Source organism: Lepisma saccharinum, chromosome 30 (assembly GCF_977018435.1).
Source record: "Lepisma saccharinum chromosome 30, izLepSacc3.1, whole genome shotgun sequence".
NCBI lineage: Eukaryota > Metazoa > Arthropoda > Insecta > Zygentoma > Lepismatidae > Lepisma > Lepisma saccharinum.
Window position 1 is genome coordinate 28,475,673 of NC_139258.1, and position 16,645 is coordinate 28,492,317.

The 16,645-nt window shown below is 35.2% G+C and overlaps 2 protein-coding genes across 5 annotated transcripts in view; one reads left to right on the plus strand and one right to left on the minus strand.

The window, feature by feature from the left end:
• Positions 1 to 29: 29 nt before the first annotated feature.
• Mtl (Rac family small GTPase Mtl) lies at positions 30 to 14,173 on the minus strand. Its single transcript, XM_083115504.1, has 6 exons — positions 14,049 to 14,173; positions 10,701 to 10,845; positions 9,574 to 9,688; positions 8,568 to 8,685; positions 6,118 to 6,278; positions 30 to 3,771 (listed from the first exon to the last, which is right to left on the minus strand). The coding sequence occupies exons 2-6, from the start codon at positions 10,814 to 10,816 to the stop codon at positions 3,694 to 3,696; spliced, it is 588 nt and encodes a 195-aa protein (XP_082971630.1). The 5' UTR covers positions 10,817 to 10,845; positions 14,049 to 14,173; the 3' UTR covers positions 30 to 3,693.
• Positions 14,174 to 14,677: 504 nt separating this feature from the next.
• AP-1sigma (AP-1 complex subunit sigma-2) overlaps positions 14,678 to 16,645 on the plus strand; it is a 51,265-nt gene continuing 49,297 nt past the window's right edge. For 3 of the 4 annotated variants that reach the window (XM_083115295.1, XM_083115297.1, XM_083115294.1), the window contains exon 1: positions 14,751 to 14,937. In XM_083115295.1, the coding sequence (XP_082971421.1) occupies positions 14,935 to 14,937 (3 nt within the window). In that variant the 5' untranslated portion in view covers positions 14,751 to 14,934. The other variant, XM_083115296.1, reaches the window with a different exon arrangement.

The window sequence follows — 16,645 nt, forward strand, 5'->3', positions numbered from 1 at the left end:
ACTTCCCAAGTTTTTTATGAACACAAATATATTTTTCTAAGCAGAAAATGTTTGTTATAAAAATGCATAACAATGATCGATTAAACACTAATTTGGTGGTACAAAAATTGTTACAAAAAACCAAAGCAAGTAATTTGCAAGTGCAGGTCGAGAAAAGAAGAAACATATTTTACCATATTTTGCAAATTATGTCAAACATTCAACCATTGTATCTAGGTTTCCCTGGTGCATAATAAAAATTCATGGTGTTCTAGCTGAATAAGGAACATGAATGTAATCTTGACTAGAGTTTCAATGATTTGTGCTGGTCTACGCCAGACTTCCTTTGGTAACTTTTGTTCTAGACTAATATGCAATGGTACAGTTAGACAAAGCACAATCACTTAAACAAATTTTTCACAAAAAAAAGTAATGTTGCTCTTAACATTCATTCCTTTGAATCAGCTGAAATGCATTGGTTTTACACTTCAAGGTTATTTCCTGCACACAAATTTGTTGCATCGTCTATTCACCTTTGGTATGCTGTTAACATGCAATTAAAAATAATATAAAACAATGTATATTTCTAAAAAATACAAAAAAACTAAATTAATGCATTGCTTTTAGCAGGTCAGAAAAAAGTATTACTTGAAATAAATAAAGTCATGGAAGTACCTGGCTCCTCAGAACCATTTACATTTATATTGCCTTTATTGCAATAGATTCTTATGTGGTCTTTTTTATATTTACATATCTACAAAATTAACATATTCCTCCATTTCAATTTTTCAAATGAGATTTTTCGATATAGTCCTGAACATATTTACATATATACCATGTGAACCCTTGTTACTTAGTCATTTACCCTTGTCGAAATTAAGGGGCACTGGAATTCTGGCCTGTGCCAGCAGTCATTTTCAAAAAACTGCTATTATAATGTAATTCTTTTTAAATAAATTACATGTTTAGAATTCCTTCTACAGCATCTAAGTAAAATTCGGTATAATTTTCTTTCATTCTTGTTTATTGTGATAATTTCAACACACCACATGCCTTTTTCTATCAAATACTTAAACGACAACAAAAGCAAACCACACGAATGTTACATTAGATGTTCTAGAAGGTCTAAGAAGATGAGGTTTTTGAAAAGGGGTGCAATTTTCGAAAATGACTTTTCTGGTGTAGGTAAAGGGTCCAGTGTAGCTTAAATACCATGCTTCATCAATATTTGCATTGTTTGTTTTATGATTGCTTAAGTAATAACTGAATAAAGGTAAAAATTCCAAACATATTGTAAACCCACTTTTTGTAACTAAATCTAAATTCTTAAAAGTCTCTTACATCCTTCTCTTGCCCCCAAAATTTTCACTAGCACATTTTCGCCACATGATGGAAAACAATAGTTTGAGCTACAAGAAAAATTTATATTTGTAGTAAAAAGTTTTGGGAAGAAAAACACATTTGTAGCTTATCGAGCATAAATTCTCACTGATAGAATAAATTTTTTTAAAAAAATTATGCATACTAACTTGGAAGGAGGCCAGTTTCAATATCCCAAAATGAATATTTCAGTAAATCTCACTTTAAACTGTAAGCCCATCCAGTCGTAATTACCTATCACGTAAGTGGATTTTAAAGCGGGGAGGGGGGGGGGGGGTAAAAGTTCTGAATTATAAACCATACATTACAATGTTGTGTCACTGATGAATCAATTAATAAAGAACACTAATACTAAACTTAGTTTCAAAATTAATGTGGCTTCATGTAGATGTTAGTGGGTAATATGATAATTTGATAAACACAATGCACAGAATTTAGCTGCAGTTATTTTAAGGGAACTGATTTTGAAATATAGATAGAATTCAATTTGTTTACATGAAATCAAGTAATTTGCTATTCCTCATATACTTTTAAACCTATATATTAGGGATGTGCCGATATGAAATTTTGGCCGATACCAATATAAAATTTACCGATACCGATAACTGATATAAAATTAGAAATTGTCCTTGAAGAACCTGAAAGGTTCATTGACGACCTTAATAAATGTGTCTTTCGAGGTGACTGCAGTGCAAAAGAAGTTGAATATTTAGACATTTACTTTTTAGAAAGTAGGGTATGGAGATTATCCACAAAAATTATAACAAAATGGCAGAATTTTGCATTAAATTATGAGATATTTATCAATATATCGGATTGGTAAAATAATCGGTAACTTTACCGATATGTCTATATTGGCCGATAACGATAGAGTACCGATTAATCGGTCCCATCCCTACTATATATTGTTCGTATACTGGGAAACGAATTTAGAATATGTTTCCCTTCTAAATTCACAATGATTAATGTATTAATTCTTATGTCATTAGAATAGCTGCCCTCAACATATTTGCTATGAAAAATCTGCTGCATGAATCTGAATATTGCCTTTTCATCACTCTAATAATTAGAATTAAATCAGCAATAAACATGCTATTACAAAATGTATACACATAAATATTCTGGCATATAAGTCTGTCAAAATGACCAAATACAACAAGGAAGTGATTGATTAAGACAAACTATACATAATATCTTCGATTCAAAGTATATACATGGTTAAAATTCACTTGCACAAATGTGATAAAACATACAATGGAACCTCCATTTTACAATTGTCTTTCTCACAATAAGACCGTTTTACTCAGGTGTTCGAAAAAACTTAAAATGCAAATTATGTAGTGGTCATTATGAAGAAAAATTCTGGGAAGCAAAGAAGAAAACAGTACAAGTGAGAAAAAATTTACAAAATACATTCAAAACATTACAAAATAAAATGTGTCACAGGTCGATAAATTCTTACAATACAAAGGGAACACATGGTTAATATGTATTTGACATGCAATGCTGCTTCTTCAGATGCATATGCACCTAACAAGCACAGAACATAAAGCATAAAGTATCTTATTAAACTGGTTGGTGCTTCATGTAGATCAATTTCTACCCACACATTCATACACAGTATATCTACATATCATCATTATAGAATATGTTAATACTCTCTTATAAAATAATGACTTGTAAGAAATCTGTACTATAAAGATAAATATATTTATATATATGTATATATATCATAAACTGGACACACACACATGCTACCTGTACACTTGTTATGATTGAGCGTTTCGTATGAACTCGTCATGTATTTTAAGAGGAGTAACTTAGCTGATGTTTTACAAAAGAATACAATTCTCACGGGAATCCACTTTGCCTACCACTACAAGATGCTAATCGAATACCAGTACATTTCATTTATCTATGTATATAACTACATATTTTTACGACAAATCATACAAAAGTTAATAATAAAAAGTGGATCGAGTATTTGGTTGCAAATGTTGAAGAAAATAAATTATTGTACCACGTTTTTAACAGTAGGAAAAGTTTTTTTTGATTGGATACAAAAGCAAATTTCAATACTTGTGAGGTAGCCTTTCATTATTTTTTTCCCAATTTGGCTATTTTTTCATGCACTGTACAACCCTTGTCAGTAAAAAAGACTACAAAGGGAAGAAACACTTAGTACATATCAATCTCCTTCACAAACCTGATGAAATGTCACGTGAGGTGAATGAGAGAGATTGCATCTTTCTCAAAGTGGCAACTGCGTGTGACAAGTAACACCCATGAAAGATATATTGTCATGGCTTTTTCCTTTCAGTTAGTTCATGCACTCTACATTAAAGCACACTTCCTCTGGCGTCGTTTTTGGGGTTCTGGCCGAAGTACTGCTCGCACTGCTTCATCAAATACCTACATAGAGAAGAAAAAAGGAGAAATAGCTAAGGATTACAGAAAGAAGTTTATAGATTTTGAACCACTAAGATTAATTAAATATGCTGTTGGAATTTGCACTGTGACCGTGTAGTCTAAGGTGTCAGACTTTGGGTTCCAGGAGACACATGGGATCGAGTCTCCTGGGTTGCATGTAAAAACTTTTCTCCTGAGAATTCGGCCTGTGTAGACTGATGGCTACCACCATCATGAGGAAATTTGACAGCTACGAACAAGTAGCGTATTCCGGTCACGGAAACCTGCAACAACAACTGTGGGTTTGTCGTGCGAACCACACGTTGCCCCGTAACTGGTCAGATGATCTCCCACCTCGGCAGTTAGAAGTGAGGCTGGCGGTCAATAGATAGGCTCTCATGGGCTGTTGCACTGTGGGTTATTATTGTTATTATATTGTATGATCTAACAGTGAGTTGTGTACACATGAAAAAAATCAGTCTGCTCCAAGAACATGCTCTGCCATGCCATTTATTTGGTATTTGCAGGTATCTGTAAGCCAACTGGCATCATTATTAGCTCAGTTGTGGGTATTTAAAATCAATTTTTAAAATTATAAAAATCACATATTAAAAAAATATATGATAACAGCACAACACAATACTGTATTGAGCACCGTCAAAATAAATTAACACACACTCCTGTCTAGAGAAAGTGGCACTCTCACAACAGATAAAAAAAAAAGAAAGATATGTGGAATTCCATCTGCAGGGGAGGAACTGCTCATGCAAGTTTCCAGACCTTCATGAAACTAGGGCGGAACCAATACCACTGGTATCTGTATTGGTTGGAATATATTTACAGATACTATTCCAATATTTTGGTTTTTCATGGGTTTACAAAAGCACCACAATATTTTTGCAGAGTAATTATCAAAGTTCTTATTCATTTTGCACCAATTTTGCATGAAATCTGGATTTTGTGATTACATGTATTTTAATATTCTGATATAATTCTTAAATAATTTGAAGCAAAACTTTTGGTAAATTGATGTTAGATTGATTTAGTTTCACTTTCGGTACATCGGGAAGATGAGGATGAATGGTGATGAAATGAGACAGACGAAAGGATGATCACACACATGTATGGGCAACACAACACATGTCCTATAGAGGAATATACTGGCAGCAAGTCCAGGTGTAGAGTCTCACTAGACTGCAAAATGCAGTCCAGTGAAAGGGAGGTCGACATTTGGGTGTCTATAGAAAGGGGTATTCCTTACACCCCTGGTAAATTGATACATACAATCGGAGTGGAACTTGCATACTAAGTATGTATGAGGGGCATCCCAAAAGTAAGTTTACAAGGCCTATTTGTCAATAATCATATTTTATTTGGACGATGAACCAATGCACATGGTATGGTACATGCAACACTTTATTTTTCAACATTGTCACATTAACGATTAAGGCAATTGTTTAATCGTGGGACGAGTTTGTCGATGCCACATTCGTAAAATATGGTGTCCTGCCTGTCCAGCCAGCGTTGCACCGATTTCTTGAAGGAAGGAGCAACGATGAATGCAGCTGTATACGGTGTAACATTGGAGCTGCCATTCGACGTAAACGTCCTGGACTCCTGTCACAAAGTATGCTACTCCTGCACACTGCCAATGCCACTCAAGAACTGTTGTGACATTTTCAGTGGTTGTGTGTGCAACATCCACCATACAGCCCTGATCTAGTGCCCAGTGATTATCATCTCTTCCCGGCCTTGAAAGAACATCTTGGAGGACACAGATTCCAAAGTGACAAAGATGTGAAAACAGTAGTGCAACGCTGCCTGAACAGGCATGACACCACATTTTACGAACGTGGCATCGACAAACTCATCCCACAATTAAACAAATGCCTAATAGTAATGGTGACTATGTTGAAAAATAAAGTGTTGCACATACCACATCGTCCAAATAAAATATGATTATTGACAAATAGGTCTTGTAAACTTACTTTTGGGATGCCCCTTGTATATATAATATTAAAATATTAATCAACATTTTAAACAACTTTTCATTATTACAATTTTCAAGGAAAGGTATCTGTGGGAATCGGCAGGACACACAGGTTTAAAGTAGTATCGGCTTAGCAATACATAAAACTGTCGCATGTAGACCCAAATCCTGATGAATATTCGATGGAATTACACCTTAATAATTATTCCCACACTTGTATAGTACCTGCAATAGGGAAGAAAGGAAAATAGAGCCACAAGTATAGCAATAAAGAACTATGGTTATGTGGACATTTATGGAAATAGAAAATATTATGCAAACAATGTTGTACACCTTCATAATCTCAGTTGCTCGCCTACCTGTTTTAAACCTCGTTGTGTAAGAGCAGAACATTCCATATATTTTACAGCACGGATTTTATTGGCTAGCTTCTGCCCCTGTTCTCGTTTTATTGGTGAAAGACCCTGTTCTGCTAGTAATCCCAATGTCTCCTTATCATCTCTAAGATCTATTTTCGTCCCTGAAATTAGAGGAAACGAAAATTATCAAATATTAATTTATTATGTATCAATACATACAAGATACAGTCATCAATTTGTACAAAAAGCCTCACTGAGAGACTATGCATGAAGAAGCATCCAAAATTTCCCCATGAATTGGAAATACTATTCTTTCCACAAAATGTAGGCAGAAGTTAAATTTTTGAATACCAAGTCTATGTTAATCTAAAATTTAATTCTAATTCCTTCCTGGGTTCAACACCATTTAAAAAATTGAAATGTTGAATATGAAAATTATAAATCAATTCTGCATACAATCCAGACTGAAACGTATGTTGCTGATGGAATGTATAGGTCTGTTGTTTTAGGTATATTCTTCTCAGAACTTGTTGATCAAGGCCTACATTGTTCTTATAAATAATACATGCATTTATTCCGGCAACATTTAGCAATCCAAAAAAAAAAAAAAAGTCAATGGGCAGCTTTTACTTTTCCTAGATACAGAATATGTACCACACAATTTGTCAACCACGTCAATGCCACCTTTGTTATGATTGTAGTCAGTTATGATGACAGGTTTCTGCTCTGGACCGGTTTCCTTATCTATTTCGTTATCGTGATGCATTGTTGAACCCAATAGTATGACCTTTCCCGGCTTAGGCATATAGGAAACAATTGTCATGTCATTTGTAAATGCAAATAAACTTGTGTGTCTTTTTCTCTCTTTAGTGTTGGTCAGTTCTAAAGGCAATTCTCGTTTATTTCAACGTAAAGTCCCAGTGCAAGTTAAGTTGTAATTATTTTTTAGATCCTTCATCAAAGGAATGCTCATGAACCAGTTATCTAGAAATATGTTTCTTCCAGTACCTGTCACAGGAGTAATTAGTCTTTTGACAACATCCGCTGCGGAATTAGATACTTGATATGGCCCATTAGGCTGCTGGCCGGCATACACCTCCATATTGCAGGTGTAGAAACAACGAGTGTCTGCTAATCCAAATATCTTGATTCCGTATTTAGCGGGTTTACTTTTGATGTATTGCCTGAAGGGGCATTTTCCACGGAAAGGTTCATTTTTTCGTCCACAGTCATGTACTCTGAAGGCGAAAACCAATTTTTGAAATTACTAATTATAATTTCAAATATATCCCTTATTGGGGCTTATCAACAGATTTCCTAGCCGCTTTCGTATTTATATTATCGAATCTAAGGGACCTTAATAAAAAGTGAAATCGATTTATTCCCATTACTATAGGAAAAAATTCTATGCCTTCTCCATAACTCTTTACAGTTTAGATGATTAGCTCTCATGGCACCAACGAAATACAGAAGTCCAAACAAAGCACTAATTTCTTCCCTGTTTGTTCGATTAGCATCTCGATCTCAAGCATAGTTGTGTTTATATACAAATTTGTGCAAGTTACAATGCTATCTATTATGATTTCGTCTATCATACACAACCACGCATCAAGTGGGGTTTTGGCTTCTTTAGCAGCGACTTTTACAGTAGGAAGATGTGTCCTTACAATATTATGAGCTCTTGTCCTTGTGTTATGTGGTGGTGGTTGTTTCTTCCATACGGTAGTTTTATCTTTCCCTATATAAGTGTTGAGTCTGTGAGCCAATGGTAGTTCGCTGTCACTGTTACTTTCTTCACTTTTACCACTGTCACAGTCTTGTTCAGTTTCTGTATCATGTTCACTTTCGTGTAAACTGTCTTGTTCTGCATCACTATCTTTGCCGACAATTGATTCATTATCACTTCCACACTCATCCAACATGGACAGAATCCTCGCTTCTTCGCTACCTAAATTATCCATTTTTGGAGTTTTTTTTCAATATGCAACTTAAAACACCACCTAAACTACAGTTCGTAAAAAAAATAACAATTAGCTAAAACAAATAACAAAAACTAAAAAAGTAGCGTTTTGGAAATGTGTAACGTAAGCACACACGTGGGGTGTAAAACACCCCTGGCCGAGTTTGATGATGTTCACCGAGTGACAGCGGCACGCAAACTGGTTGACCTTGAGTCAATGACTAGAAGGGGAAACAACGGAAAGGTACCCGGAAGGTCGCCAACAGAAACAAAACACTTTTAAACGTAGTAAAGAAGAGAGACTGTCTGGGGTGGATTCCACCCCGGCGCGTGTGCATCAGAGTTAAGAAATAAATAATCAGTTACTTGGTGGACAAGAGCATTAAGTGAAGTTCAATAACCAAAATACAAAATGCAAATACAGAAATACATAACCAGCTTAAAAAAAACATGTTGAAACAGAACCTGCAATTAGATATCTGGAACTCACCTACTAATATCATTGGTGCATCTGGACAATGGTGTTTAATTTCAGGATACCACTTAGATGTAACATTTTCAAAAGATGAAGGACTGATCACACTGAAGCAAATTAGGAAGACGTCAGTCTGAAATAACAAAATTTGTGTTTAATTGTGTGTGTCACGATACTCTCACACTGATTTTAACATGTGAACATATTCTACAGTGCAATTAAAAAAAATGTAACGTTGTTTTTAAACATTATGGATTCGAAACAGGTTGGTTGAAGCAAGGATTAAAAAAGTAAATGGACTGTCTAAATCACAGATTTATCACATAAAAAAGAAAAACATGGATGATAACATACAAATAACGACGTCCTTCTTTCTAAATATCACATTGGCTTACAACTAATTTTGATTAATAATTTCAATTCATTTCCATACTCTTCTTATGCATTACGCAAAAGAATATCTACATTTACACTTAAAATTGTACAATGAGCAAACAATAATTTCCATATTACCAGAATATTCTTAATAAAAAGTTTCAGGGGTGGAAATAGACTGATTAAATTACAGATAATTGATAAACTAGCACAATCAATCTAAAACTGGAATTTTTATTTTCAGAAATTATTAGTTGGTATCCAATATCCCCAATCACAACATGCCTTCTTATTGAACACAAAACTAATGTTTTTATGGAGACAGGATATGTTTTATACTAAAAATAAAAAAAATTAAGCAAGGGTAGCTTTGTAATATAATATTTACTATTTCAAAACTTACAGAAAGCCAACGCTCAAAAACACTTTCATGACTTGGCAACTTTCTCAGTACTGTCACAACAGTTCTCAGTAGGTTGGGTAAACAATAAAAACTGTCATTTTTCACTGAATTACAAAAATATATCATCTTACTGTATTCCCAAATTCAAACTGTAGTCATGAGCTACTGACCATTTTTCACCTCTGAAGTTTGAATTCATTACTGTGGACATAACAGATATATACGTATATATAAAGTACTGACCTGTGGATAGGATAGTGGGCGTAATCTATCATAATCTTCTTGTCCTGCTGTATCCCACAACCCTAAACTAACTGGAATTCCATCAACCACCATTGGTGCCGAGTAATTGTCAAAACTGAAACAACATGATCATTAATAGACTATTAAAATGGAACTAAGTTAAATATCACCAATGAAATAAACATGGACAAAGTTGGATCAACAATCATTTTCACCATGTATATGAAAATAGTACATAGGGTGTTTTTAAAAAAATTGGCATTTTTGTTTCCTGTGGAAATTTTCCCTCATTTAAGTCATTTGTTTATAAAACTACACTGACTTGTGGAATGGATTGCAACATGGTTATGGTATTTCATAAAAGTAGTTATTATGCGGTCCCTGTTAAGTCACCTGAAAAGCAAGGTGATTGCAAGTCTGCCACAGATCACCAAAGAGCTCAAAAATAACATCCATGGAAATCAGCACCATTTGTAGAGAGATTCTGGAACATATTATGATTGATATTCTCAGGATGTTTAAATATGTACGTCCTCAAGGTGTTTGGTGACATGTTGGACATAATATTGAAAACATAAGGTGAATAGTAAAACATTCAATAAGTTGAATGAATAGCAATGTGTAGGGTTTGCAACTATTGCATCTGCAACATATCTAATTAAAACAGGTTCCTATTTTGTTGCATTTAAAAATGTATTTTTATTTAAACACCCTTTATAGAGAATACTGATACTCATATATTACATCAATATTGAACTTATCCAAATTATTGTAAACAGACCTGTTAAATTGCATGCAGATTATTTGGCTTGAATTTACTTCAGAATTAAAACTGGATGAATATGAGACACTTATCCATGGTTGAAGATTCAATTTCTTATAACATGACTTTCTCTAAATCACATAAACTGTACTAATGCACGTGATAAGCAACATATGGGGGTTCATAGCATAGTGGTAATCCTTTCACCATGATATCAAGGTAGCCAGGTTCGATCTCCAGTGGAGGCACATACTGGTTCAGATTACAATTTAAACTGTAGGTCCAGTCTCGATTAACTTATCTCTTTGCACCCACAAAAAAAATGCATACACCAGCACATACAATCATTGAAAATATGACTTACACAGTTGGAACATATTCTCCTGGGAAACTGTCAGTTGTGTAGGATATCAACATACAAGTCTTCCCTACTGTTCCATCTCCAACAACAACACATTTTATAGGTCTCCCTGAAGACATACTGGGTCTATATCACAAAAGGGGGACACCTGAAAATATAAATTTTGTCAACATTCAAAAACAGACAACCCAACTACTACCACAAAATTGGGTAATGGAAACAAATTGCTGCAAAATAATCTTACACTTTACATTTTCTTAGTGTAAAACCTCTACTCCCTTGTCCAAATTAATTTTAAAGCATTGTGTAACAAAATGGAACAATAGACCCTGTACAAAAAATATATAAAGCGTTTTCTTTTTCTCTCTTTAACCCATTAGTGCCCAGTGCCCACATTTGTTGGCGCCTGTTGGCAGTTATTGATCATGCCCACAAACTATGTAAATAAAAATTGATCATGAAATTGTTGGTATTATCAGTTACGAGTTGGCAACAGTGATCTGCAGTAGTGTTATCAAATTGAAGGTTGCATTCGTTTTGGCGCGAGCTATTGTTGAAGTACGTTGTAGTTGATAAGTCTACGAGCATGGCGAGTTCCAGAAGGTAAGTTATTTTCTCATTGTTTTTAAACAGGTCTACCTATTATTTGTTAGGGTCATTTTAAACTACTATGATCTATGTTTATTATTATAAAGTAAAAGGTTCTTTGAACTTCATAGCATAGTAGCAGTAAGGGTTTAATTTTTACTGCCCACTTTTGTTGGCACTGGGCACAAGAGGGTGGGTGAACTTCTACAGCAGTTTTCGTAGCAATTTTTTTTTTAACATTGAGCCGTAGACCTATATTTCACATGAATTGTAGTTTACACAAAAAACATTGGTTGCAAAAGGAACATAGAATATTTACAACTTCGCATTTATAAATTATATACCAAAACGATTGAAGTTTATGAGTTTTCTTCATTGCGGAAACGGATTTCCTTTGTATATGTTTTGTTATATAGCCGTCGGATTTTTTCTAAATGGAAGGGCATAAAAGGTAGGCTTGGAAATACTGTCATTTAATGCCTCCTTGCCGTTCGCTCTTTTCAAGTTGAATGAAATTTTGTTTATATCTAATGGTATCAGATAAATACAAGCATTTATTTTTCTTTCCAGGGTAAATGTTGAAGAAATCGCAGCTCTTCTTGAAGATTTGATTTGATTTAGTTTATTTTACTTCGCGTTTTGTGCCTCTTGGCTAATTTGCGAAAATGGGGATGAGTGATGAACTGATGAAATTGATGAATGGACATTCACAAACAACCAAGCCCGACCGGGATTCGAACCTGGGACCCTCTCTTCTTGAAGAGGACGACGTACTTCATGCGGATGTGTATATTCAACCACCTGAAAATGCATTGGCCAGCGATGACGATAGCGTTTCTGAAGAAGATTTTGATATCACACATTTATCTGGTAATCAGCTTCGAGGTGGAACCATACTGGGGGGGCTCAACAGGTAATACTATTCCTGAACTTGGAGTAGGTGGTTCTGTTGTTACGAAACTGGTCAACAAAATGCCACCTGATACTACATATTGCCTGTACATGGACAATTTCTTTACGTCCCTCAGATTGTTTGACTCCTTACTTCAAAAAGGGCATAATGCAGTTGGTACAATCGAGTAAATCGAGTTGAAAAGGCGCCTCTCATTAATTCCAAAGTGTTCAAGAAGGAAATCCGTGGTTCGTATAACCAGGTCACGGGCACAAAATCTGCAATAACTTTGGTGCAATACAATGACAACAACGTTGTAACTGTAGCATCGACGAGCTGTGGTGTGCATCCATTGGGGATAAGTAAAATATGGTGTCGAGCAGAAAAGAAGCATATTTTTATAGATCAGCCAGCTTGCATTGCGAGGTACAACACTTACATGGGTGGAATAGACCAAATGGATCAGAACATATCTACTTACCGCATCACAATTCGAAACCGAAAATGGTATTGGCAACTCATTGCTTATTTTTTAAATGTTACAATGAATAATGCTTGGCAGCTGTAGAGATTAACACCCATTGGGCACCAGCAGGGTCTAGATCTTCTCGCATTCACCCGCTTTGTGGTTCAGAATTATTTGTCTAGGTACACACAAGAGCGTCCAAGGCAGTCACGAGTATCCACAACTGGGAAGATACGATTTGACGATAATATTCGACTAGATGGTGCTCTTCACATCTTAGAAACCAACAAAACGCAAATACGATGTGGAGAGTGCAAGAAGAATACTTGGAAAAAGTGCAGAAAGTGCAACGTGGGATGTCACATTAAATGTTTCGAACGGTTTCACAGTCAAAAATAAACTTTTGAAAAATAGAAGAGATACTTTTCTAAATCCAGAAATTTGCATTATAAATTTATTTGAAGCTCATTTAGACGAAATATTTTGGGAGTAATTTACTAAGAAAAAAAATCTACCATTATATATACAAGGAGATATTATGTAAATTCTAGTATACTTCAGTGCATAAAATGTTGAACAGAGCAACTGTACTTTCATAAATTTAGAACCTTTGCATTATAAATTACTTTAAAGCTCTTGTAGAAGAGTGAATTATTATAATTGCTCTATCATAATAAATATCAGGAGATCCATTAGTGCCCAGTGCCCCCATTTGTGGGCAAGTAAACACCCCACCCATTAGTGCCCAGTGCCCACATTTGTGGGCCCCCCTCCACTCTTTAAAAAGTAATGATATCATATCGAAACTAAAGTTAAGCATAATATCTGACCCTCAATAGCCTTATATTCAAGTATAAAACAGATATCTGAAAAAAATATATTCTGGGCACTAATGGGTTAAGAAACTTCTGAGCAAAGTTACCGGACTTGGCAAACGTATATTTTGATCGACTAGGTCAGGTTGGTATTCTATGGAAAAAAATATTCCTAAAAACTTCTATTTGGTTGGAGTACATATTAACAAAATGGTGCAGTATGTATTAACACAAACTACAAAATGCACATAGATACGAGAAACCGCGAGCTTTGCTGTTCATAAATTAAATAAATGTTTTCTCAGCATACATCATGGTAAATGGGTGGATCGTTGACACACTCACACAAAAGTGTATAACATATATGACCTTCACATGCTGGATTGAAATATATAGAACGCGAAGTTAATTGTTTCAAAATACATTAAATACAGAAGCAATTTGCACTTTTGTGGATTACGAGAGCTTTTTAAAAGAATTATCAATATCTTCATTGACTACTTAACACATAGAGACCACAGCTTACTTCAAATAACACCCAATGATTTCATGAATTAATTGCGCATGCAAACGTCAAGAAAAATACCAACCTCAGCTCGAATACTAATATTTAATAACTATCAACCCAAAATTTAATGTGGTACAATTATATCTATAAATATATAGAACACCGTCATTCAGTCATGGCATCAGAAAGTAGCGACTCGACGACGACGACTCGTCTCGACTAGGATTTGTCAATTGGAAAAATTCTTCAAGTTCTTCTTTTCGGAAATCAATTTCTCCCTGGTGGGTGGGGAAATAAAAAATAATTCAAATGAAAATAAAATAAAATGAACCTACTTTGAAACAAATCAGTATGTTTGTTAATCTTGTCACTTGGAAAATTAAAATTGGATATAAATGATGAAAGATGGAAGGGGGGATTCGCCGATCTATGATGCTGGCAATATTGTTAAGATTTCTATATACCCATATATACCATACAATTCTGGTTGAACTTGGTTTCTATCCCCTGTCTGAGGCGCCATTTCTGCCTAACCTACTCCTACTCGCATATTTATTTTCCGTGTGAAAAATTATTTCTCCCTATTTTAGGCTCACAGGTAATTTATGCAAGTCAGATTTAGTTTTCAAAGTACTACTTTTACCACATGGTGTAACGAAGGATTGGACTTGATAAAAACATAGGATCTAGTTTTCATACCCTTTTCAGATATGTTCTGCAGAAATGCCCAGTCGATAGTCTCTGGACCAACGTTCGTTGTCGTTTCCTGCTTTTTGAGGTGCGTTAAATATAATCGTGTAATAATTTAATTTAGGGTGTATTTGTTTTCCTAAATAGAGTGTATATTCCAATGGTTGTGTAAATAAAACTGAACAAATGTATGAAATGCATGATATTAAGTGATGAAAATGTGATAAATAAACTATAGTAGTCAAGAATTTTTTTGTGTTCTCCAAAAGTTTATCAAGATGGTGAGTAGCGTTCGATTGCATACATTTGTATTATCATTTATCACAGAAGACATTTCACGTAGTTCATAAATTATATACGTATTAAAACTAAAAGAGCAAGCGAGGATTCTTGTTTTGTCATAGGCACGTGGTAGCTTCTTCATTGATCTAAGTTACACTTGCTTCACACAAATCTCGAATTTATAAGATTCGGTACCAGTTTCATAGATCGGAGACGCATTAAAATCGGATATTTTGTGTTTCGCTTGATTCGTACTTACCAATTGTGTATTGCGGAACATACTTCAAGGTACCATTATGCTTTTTACATGAAAACATACGCAATTTTTCACATTCTGAGTTTTTTTTTTCTTCGCTTCCGGAACACACAATATGGCTGGCACATCTTGACTCACGTTGTGGTATGCAGTGTTTCAACCTTCACCGAAAAATACCTACTATCATGTTCGTCACCGGTGGAAATTATACATTATGCACGGGTAGCTGACAGATAGCTCCACGAACCATTTCTGATAAGATTAGGTTTAATTACGTTAGGCAAGCATAGTAAAAAAAAGGGGGGGTTTGAAACACTGACAGGGACTTGCGTCATCAAAGGTACGCAGCATCCAGTTGTCGTAGGGCAAGCAAATGAAAGCAATGGCAATTGTGCGTTGGTCAAATATATTCCACGATGAAAGAAAATAACTCGACGAATGTTGTAAACCTTTGAGAAACTCATTTCCGTAAGTAGTTTCTTGTGTAAAATTGAAGAAATGTGTCTCCGATCTATGAAACTGGTACATAAGATTGTACTAAACGTTAATGTAATGTAGAATCTTTACATGCAAGATCGTCACAATCATATTTCTACAATAAAACAGCACACATTTATTCAATGTTCATTCCTACAAGTTTCTTTGGATCTCTGTAGGTGTGTGCGGGACAGAATTCTTTTGGTCGGGACAGGAAATATTCGAAATTTCCTGAAGCTCTGAAAATCTCGAATGCTACACGTCATTTTCAACTTAAGTGATTGTTTTTGCATTTCTGGAATAAAAACAAACAATTTCCGATAAGTTCCAGACACTTACAATGCAGAAAACGTCGAGAATGAACAACTTTTTAAAATGACCATTGGGTATTTCCCGACTGCTCGGGATCCGGAAAAGTCTGGAAGTCATTTCCCAAACTCTGGATCAGGACGAGAATTTTTTTTCCCAGTCCCGACTTTTCGGGATCCTGCACACCCCTAGATCTCTGTATCAAAGGTCGCAAACGTTTCTTGTCAATTTGAACAAACACAAACAGATCTTGACACCACCTCAGGGCCTCCCGGGTGGTGAAAGGGTCCGTAGACAGGCACATCCAGCTTCTAACGCGTCATGAAAATAGGTTGATAAGAGCCTAAAACTGACAGCCTAACATAAGAACGTGGGGATGTAATGGGGGACCTTCTGGTAGAGCACCCAAAAGTAAACATTACTTCCTCGTACTACATCCCAGGAACTGCTTCTTGCAGATCGACGAGGCTCTGGTGCCTGGATAATCCATTGTCGGGTTGTCTTGTTCTGTGTTTGTGTCCTTGGTGCTTAGTGCCCCTTTACAGCATCAGCTTTTAGTAGATAAAGGTATATTTGTCCTGTGACACTATAGTTTTAGTTCTTTTTGGTAACAGTCTCATATGGGCACAACACATTTCTTCAATTTTACAGAAGAATCTACTTAC

What these genes read in the sequence shown, in the direction of transcription:
- Mtl (XM_083115504.1), bottom strand. Translation starts at nt 10,816, where the DNA reads ATGTCTTCAGGGAGACCTATAAAATGTGTTGTTGTTGGAGATGGAACA. An exon ending in GGAGAATATGTTCCAACTGT is followed by an intron (nt 9,689 to 10,700) that starts GTAAGTCATATT and finishes ATGTTGTTTCAG; the next exon opens with TTTTGACAATTACTCGGCAC. An exon ending in CACAACGAGGTTTAAAACAG is followed by an intron (nt 3,772 to 6,117) that starts GTAGGCGAGCAA and finishes TTCTCTATGTAG; the next exon opens with GTATTTGATGAAGCAGTGCG.